This window comes from Andrographis paniculata, unplaced genomic scaffold, assembly GCF_009805555.1.
Source record: "Andrographis paniculata isolate CXL003 unplaced genomic scaffold, ASM980555v1 Contig53END, whole genome shotgun sequence".
Classification (NCBI taxonomy): Eukaryota; Viridiplantae; Streptophyta; class Magnoliopsida; order Lamiales; family Acanthaceae; genus Andrographis; species Andrographis paniculata.
This window is the reverse complement of record NW_026137588.1, coordinates 3,547,777-3,555,837: the sequence shown is the minus strand read 5'-3', so window position 1 is coordinate 3,555,837 and position 8,061 is coordinate 3,547,777. Positions and strand designations below refer to the sequence as shown.

Sequence of the window (8,061 nt, the reverse complement as noted above, 5' to 3'; positions counted from 1 at the left end):
TCAGCATTGTAGCCGCCGCCATATATTTATATACCTTAATTAAACTGACCATTTGTATCTATACGCACTAAGATCCTATTCATAGATCTCTCGCCTATTCCTATGAATTGAAAGGTTGGAATGATTAAGTTTGCGACAAATGTTATGTATATATCCAAACAAACGTTTATTTTGCATGGAAAATGAATATTATACCTAATATTCTTAAATGAAAATTGTGAAGTTTAGGATGCACTTACATATATTTTGATAGTGTTCAAATTTTTTGACTGTTCCAGATAGTTGAAATTTAATAAAAAAACATAGGCATTGGGTCTAATATTTTGAATAGAGAATATATTATTGACTTAATATATTATTAAAAAAATAAATATTTGATACAATATATTTATAGAAAAATAAATAGTGCAAAAATAAAATTAAAAACATAAATAAACAAAAGGTGCATTTGTTAGTATTTTAGTTTGAGACATTTTTTATGTGAAGTATAAAAAATTATGTAGATAATATAAAAATAATATTTTGTAATTAATTATTAACTTTTATGAAAAACTAAAATATATATAATTTATATTATATATATTATATTTTTATTAATATTTATAGAAAAATATATTTGAATAAAAATATTATATAAACAAATCCAAAATAGTGATAATAATAATAATCCAAAGCAAGCAAGCAAACAAACCTCAACCTATTGCTTATAAATATCTCCAAAAGAAAGCAAAACCACACATACAATTAAGAACACACACAAAGATGACAACACCCTTTGTTGCCTTTATCTCTCTCACTACCATTTTAGGGTTTCTCCTTCACTTTCTCATCAACAAGCTCCGGCGCAGCGGCGGAGGGCTTCCATTGCCGCCGGGGCCACGACCATGGCCAATAATCGGGAACCTCTTTCAATTAGGAACGAAGCCCCACCAAACATTGGCGGCCATGGCACGGGTTCATGGGCCCCTAATGCACCTCAAACTAGGATTGGTGCATGTGGTGGTGGCCTCATCGAGCCAGGTGGTGGAACAATTTCTAAAGGTGCACGATGCCAACTTCTTGAGTCGACCACCCAACGCGAGCGCTAAATACATCTATAACAATGAGGATATGGTTTTTAGGCCGTATGGGTCGCGATGGCGGTGGCTTAGGAAAATTTGTGCCCTCCATTTGTTCTCAAACAAGGCTTTGGATCACTTCACTTATATTCGAGAGGTAAATCGTTATGAAACCATTCCTATTTCTCTCTTACTCTCTCTCTATCACTCTCTTATATATATATATATATATATACATACTATTATGAGTAAGAGTGTTGACATAGAGATCACTATGCAGAGCGCGGCTCTTTCTCTCTATATATATATAGTGAGAGTTTGTACATGGACATCACTACAGAGAGTGAGAGTTCATGGATCTCTATATATATATTGAGAAAGAAAAAGAGTGCGTTTGATAGTGATTTTAAATTGAAATTAATATGATTACAAATAATTTTCAATAAAAATATACAATTATATATATTTTTTATTATATAAAATATAGTATCAAATATTATTCAAATAAAAATTTAATTCAGACTTCATTTAAAATAAATTTTACACCACAATAACAAAGCAAGGTGTACATAAAAAATTGAATAAATACTACTATTTATTACGTATAGTTTCCAATAAAAATATACTAATTTTTCTTATAAACTACTATATTAAAATATTATTTAAATAAAAATTTAAATCAAAATATTATTTCAAATCGAGTTAAAACCACAATCAAATTAATAAACCAAAGTGTAAATAGTTCGAAAATAAGAATTAATATATATGATTAAAAAATTTTAAATATGTGTTTAAATATTTTAAATACTATATCCTAATAAAATATATATAATATAGATATCATTTTGTAAAATTATATATAATACAAATAATAAAAAAATATATTTATTTATGATTAATATAAACTAATTTTATAAAAAATATATAGTGTTTTAAATATAGATAAAAATATTTTTTTATTAAAAAATAATAAAAATTAAAAGGTTTTGAGCTGGTCTTACAAAATTTAGTTAAATTGATTTATATTTATGAGACGGAGGGGGAATGTTTCTGTTTTAGAATATTTTGAATTTGTTTTTTTTTTTTAAAAAAAAAAAACAAGTAATTTTGAAAATGATATATGCTTAGCATAAAAATATTTATATGTTAATTTATTATTAATAAAATAAAAATAAAAATATATACAATTCTATTTCCACCTTTATACACACATTGTTTATACATTTATACTAGTGAACAATCCCTCCTATACACTAGAAAATTTATTTAAAATTATATTTTAATATTTTATTTTTATATTATAATTTTGCAATAAAAAAATAAAATATAATATTTAAAATCAAATAAATTAGAAAATTATAGTACATAATAATAATGAAAAAATTGGATTGGTAGAAAATAGAAAAAAACACAATAAATTATTTTATAAAAATACTACAAATACAATAATAATAAAAGTACTAAGATACAATATTATATATATATATATATTAAAATTTATCATAATTTTCTGAAAGGATTTTCTAAATATTCCTTCAAATAAAAAAAATAAATCAAAGTTTGGATATAATCTAAAAAAATTGAAAATTATTAGAATGCATTATTCAAAACCAAATCAATTAGAAAATCGACCCCGTGTGTTCTTTAGTAAAAATCAATTCTCCAAAAATATATTTTCTTAAAAAAATTAATATATTACACACATTTATTATTTTTATATTATTTATACAATTTTCTATATTTCACATAATTTTATTTTTTTTTTCAGACAATTTGACTAAGCAAACAAACCCAACATAGACAATAAGAATAAAAAAGAATTGATTATTTTTACTATACAATAATTATTTTAATAATACACTTTTTAATTACTTACTAATTATATTTTACCTAAATTTCCGAATCTACAATAACAGTCCCAAATTACATGGAACGAATGGAGTAATATATATATTAATTATTTTATGAAAAAGTATTAGTTTTTTTTTATTATTTCTTTTTCAATAGAATTCACTAAAGTCGTATTTAGATATATTTTGAAATTTTGAGTTAGTATGAAAATAATAAAAATATTGAATAGAAATAGATTTTTAATATGATGGGAAGGGTTACAGTACTGATTTTCCCAATAAGCATACATAAAATATAGAAATAACAAGTATTTATTACACACATGTGTTGTTTGTAATAAAGATAAGTGTTGTTTGATTATAATTAGTACGTATGTTGTATAAAAGTATGTCATATACTAAAATCAGCTACTGCATGTATTGTGTGAGACTATATCATATGTTGTTAGTTCGTACACTGTATTTGTATTATATTAATATAAATAATATGATGCTAATAATAATATCGAGTGTCGTTTGTTAGCACATTGCATATCATTTAACACAATGCTGAATTTTAAATTCAGTGTTATAGCCTCTATCTCAACGTGATATAGATAGGTGTTGAATCTAATATTTTGAATAGAAAAGATCTTATTTACTTATATTAAAACAAACAAAATTTTGGTACTACTCATCATTTATACTATTTTAAAAAAAAATTACATAAAATCTAATATTCCCTTAAAATTTCAAAACTTCCAAACAAATGATATATATCTAAACGGATATTAGATTTTTTTAAGTTTTAAATACAATTGGTTTTAAATGATAGCTTTTAGAAATCGATTCTTCTTTTCTAAATAGTACAAAAATAAATTTTAAAATATAAGTAAACATAGTATAAGTTTTACAAGTAAATTCTACTAATATTATCAATCAATATATATACATATAATTATACAGAAAGAAGTAGAGATTCTCTTGAAAGCTTTATCAAGCACAGGTACGGCGCCGGTTCATTTAGGGCAGATGGTAAATGTGTGCACCACCAATGCACTAGCACGTGTGATACTCAGTCGACGTGTGGTCGACCATGGCGAGGGTGGCGGGGATGGCACAGCCGAGGAATTTAGAGGAATGGTACTCGAGTTAATGTTGTTGTCTGGCGTGTTTAGTGTGGGCGAGTATATCCGACCCCTTGAGGCCTTCGACTTGCAAGGGCTCGCCGCCAAGATGAGGAATCTTCGCGAAAGATTCTATGTCTTCTTGAGTTCCATTATTGAACAACACAATGCCAACGGCAATGGGCCTCAAGGGATGGACGGACACGTTGATCTATTGAGAGTGTTGATCTCCTTGAAGGAGGGTGGTGGCAGTGGCAGTGGCAGTGGCAGTGGCGGTGGCATTGCCGGTACTGGTGATGAAGCTGAAGCGATTACGGATGCCGAAATCAAAGCTTTATTTTTGGTAAGATTTTTTTTTTTATAATGACTTTTCTATGTTATAATTTCAAATTATAGGGGAAGAATTTGGTGTGGCGTCCTATATATATATATATCAAAGGTAAATTGTTTGTTTTAGTCCTATAGTTAATTCATTAATCATTTTAGTTCAGTAACAGAGTATGTATATATCTGGTAAGTGCAAAAATTTGGCTTTCCAATGTTGTCACTGCCACATCAGCACCGATGCGCCTACTCAGCAATAGCATGGTGATTCCAGTGACAGAGGATATTATTTTTGCCAAATTTTTGCAGGTAAAAGGACCAAACTCCTGTTATTGCACTAAAATGATAAATGATCAAATACAAATCTAGAAAAAAGGAAATAGTTTAAAAAAATCAAAACAAAAAAATACTAATTTTGATGGTATAAGCAGCATTCCTCTCTAACATCTTGATCATTTAAGTTTACATTTTCTAAAAAATTATTTCTTATTTTTTTTGTCGTTATAATTAATGGTCATAAATATCATAATTTTGTGCCCATTAGAAAGAAGCATTAGACAAAAAATAAAATACATAATTATTACATATATAAGTCTACCGAAAAAATATTTAGGAGAATCATCCTATAAAGTTTCTAACTAGTTTAATTTAGTCAGGTTTTGGATTACAAATTATATATATATATATTCTGAAAATATATTACACCAATACATATTTCTAAGTAAAATATTGTATTAAAAAATTATTTTATATTCAAACGATCATATAAAAGACCTTATTGGCAAATTCCAATATTAATGAATATTAATATTTGATCAAATAACTTATTTACTCTATGCAACTTTGACACTCGACTACTTTACAATATATACACACATAGATATATACTTCTACAAGGGATGCTCGGGTCGTGTGGGGTGGACCCGTGGCCGTGAGATCTTAGGTCTATCGTATACATATATGCCTTATTTTTTTGACAAATTTAAAATAATTAATCCAATAAAAAGTCGAGTAAAATGGAATCTTCTTATATTATAGTATAAAAAGTTTTCCAAAATCAAACAATACTAAATCAAACTCATAACATCATACTATGCTAACTGAAAAATATATTATTAATCTCTTACCCTTTTCATTAATTAATAATACAAATTTCAACATTAAATAATAAGATAACATAGCATATATATATATATATATATTGAGAAACACAAGCTGATATATTAAGAGGGTTTAGAGGCCACTCGAAGGGCCAAGTTTTGGAATACAAGGCCTATTATATTATTTGAAACAAAAAGTTTTAGTTTATTTCTTATGTTGAATTAATAAAAATGATTGTAGAACTTGTTTGCGGCCGGCACGGACACAACATCAAGCACGGTGGAATGGGCCGTAGCAGAACTCATCCGCCATCCAAAAATCCTCGCCCAAGCTCAAGGCGAGCTCGATGCAATAGTTGGTAGGGATCGAGTTGTGACCGAACATGACTTGGGAAAATTACCCTTTTGCCAAGCCATAATCAAGGAAACATTTCGCCTACATCCTCCCACACCACTCTCTCTTCCAAGAATTGCGCAAGAGAGTTGCGAGGTTAATGGATTCCTTATTCCCAAAGGTTCAACTCTTATGGTTAATGTTTGGGCTATAGGCCGGAATCCAGACCTATGGACCAATCCACTTGAGTTTCAACCAAAGCGATTCTTGGAAGATGGAGAAAGACCTAATGCAGATGTTAAAGGAAATGATTTTGAATTGATACCTTTTGGAGCCGGTCGAAGGATTTGTCCAGGGGTAAGCTTAGGCATTCGTATGGTACAGCTATTGACGACAAACTTGATACATGCATTTAGCTTTGATTTATCCAACGGGAGGGCGTGTCAAACATTGAATATGGAGGAATCCTATGGGCTAACATTGCAACGTGCCGATCCCTTGACGGTGCACCCGAAGCCCAGATTGGCACCTCTTGTGTATGGAGCCGAAGCAAATTAATTGCCTCTTTGAAAATCATAAACTAAGCAAGCAAAATATAAAGAAGGTATGGTGTGAATATGTATTGTCAACATTCTTCTTGGCTTTAAATGTGTGCTTGTATTTTTTGTATACTCACTCCTTTGTTATTTGTTTTATGGATTTGATTTTTTATAAATCAAATATATAATATATATATTCACTTTAAAGAGTATTATCTTGATCATACTTTATTTACTTTTAAAATAATATATACATTCAACGGTCTATTTTCTCTTCAAAATAATATATCATATTTATTTTATATTTTAATTAATTTGTAGTATTATCCAAACAATATATAAAACCCCCCAAGATTACTTAAAAACACATTGTTACTAGAAAATGAGTGTAAAATCGCAGAAAAAAAATGTATCAATTATAATATAAAGAGATATTTTTTCCCACTAGTCATCTCAAAATTTACATAACAATGTCTATAGATTTTTACTGATGTGTTTCTCCAGGGAGTATCGTCATTAAATCTTAGATGTGGATTGTGTGTGCACATAACAAATCACGACAATTTCTTCATGTATGTTATCAACTATAGTACATAACGAAAACGATCATCAATTAAGTTGTTCTGAGATAGGATAACTAAAGTTAGAAAGAATTAGTTTATTAAACACCTACCTCATCAATATTTTTTTTGTATTAATTCCAAAATAGAGAAGAGTTAATTTTGTTGCATGGAATCAAGCTCGTTTAAGGACGATGTTGGTCCATACGTAAGTGCCATTAGGTTTCCTAAAACATATTTGATGGATTTTAATTTACGCTGAACTATATCCTAGATCAGTTTCCTACAAAAACAAGTTAATAGTTCACTTATAAACAGAGTTAAAATTGATAAAAAAAATTTATAGTTCCTCAATATATATTTTTGTATTTATATGCTATTCAGTATATATGAATATATATATATATATTACATTTTTATTAATTTTCATAGGAAAAGTATATCAACAAATTATTATATAAACAAATCCGGAACAGTGATAATAATAATAATAATAATAATAATAATAATAATAATAATAATAATCCAAGCAAGCAAGCAAACAACCGTATCCTATTGCTTATAAATGTCTCCAAAAGAAAGCACAATCACACTATACAATTAAGAACACACACAAAGATGACAACACTTTTGTTGACTTTATTTCTCTCACTACCATTTTAGGGTTTCTCCTTCGCTTTCTCATCAACAAGCTCCGGCGTGGCGGTGGAGGGCTTCCATTGCCGCCGGGGCCACGACCATGGCCAATAATCGGGAAAACCTCTTTCAATTAGGAACGAAGCCCCACCAAACATTGGCGGCCATGGCACGGGTTCACAGGCCCCTAATGCACCTCAAACTAAGATCGGTGCATGTGGTGGTGGCCTCGTCGAGCGAGGTGGTGGAGCAATTTCTAAAGGTGCACGAGGCCAACTTCTTGAGTCGACCACCCAGAGCGAGTGCTAAATACGTTCATAACAATGAGGATATGTGGCTTTTAGGCCCTATGGGTCGTGATGGCGGTTGCTTAGGAAAATTTGTGCCCTCCATTTGTTCTCGAACAAGGCTTTGGATTACTTCACTTACATTCCGGAGGTAAATCGTTACGAAACGATTCACATCTCTCTCTCATTCTTTCTCTCACTCTGTTAGATATATATATATATACACACATATATACACACATATGGGGAGGGTTACGGGCTAATCAG

General features: G+C 29.3%; 1 protein-coding gene across 1 annotated transcript; it reads left to right on the top strand.

Moving 5' to 3' along the window:
* Nucleotides 1–757: 757 nt before the first annotated feature.
* LOC127255223 (flavonoid 3'-monooxygenase-like) lies at nt 758–6,432 on the top strand. The gene is made up of 3 exons (XM_051280670.1): nt 758–1,215; nt 3,854–4,357; nt 5,680–6,432. Exons 1-3 carry the CDS (start codon nt 763–765, stop codon nt 6,328–6,330), a joined length of 1,608 nt encoding a protein of 535 aa, XP_051136627.1. The 5' UTR covers nt 758–762; the 3' UTR covers nt 6,331–6,432.
* The last annotated feature ends 1,629 nt before the right edge of the window (nt 6,433–8,061 follow it).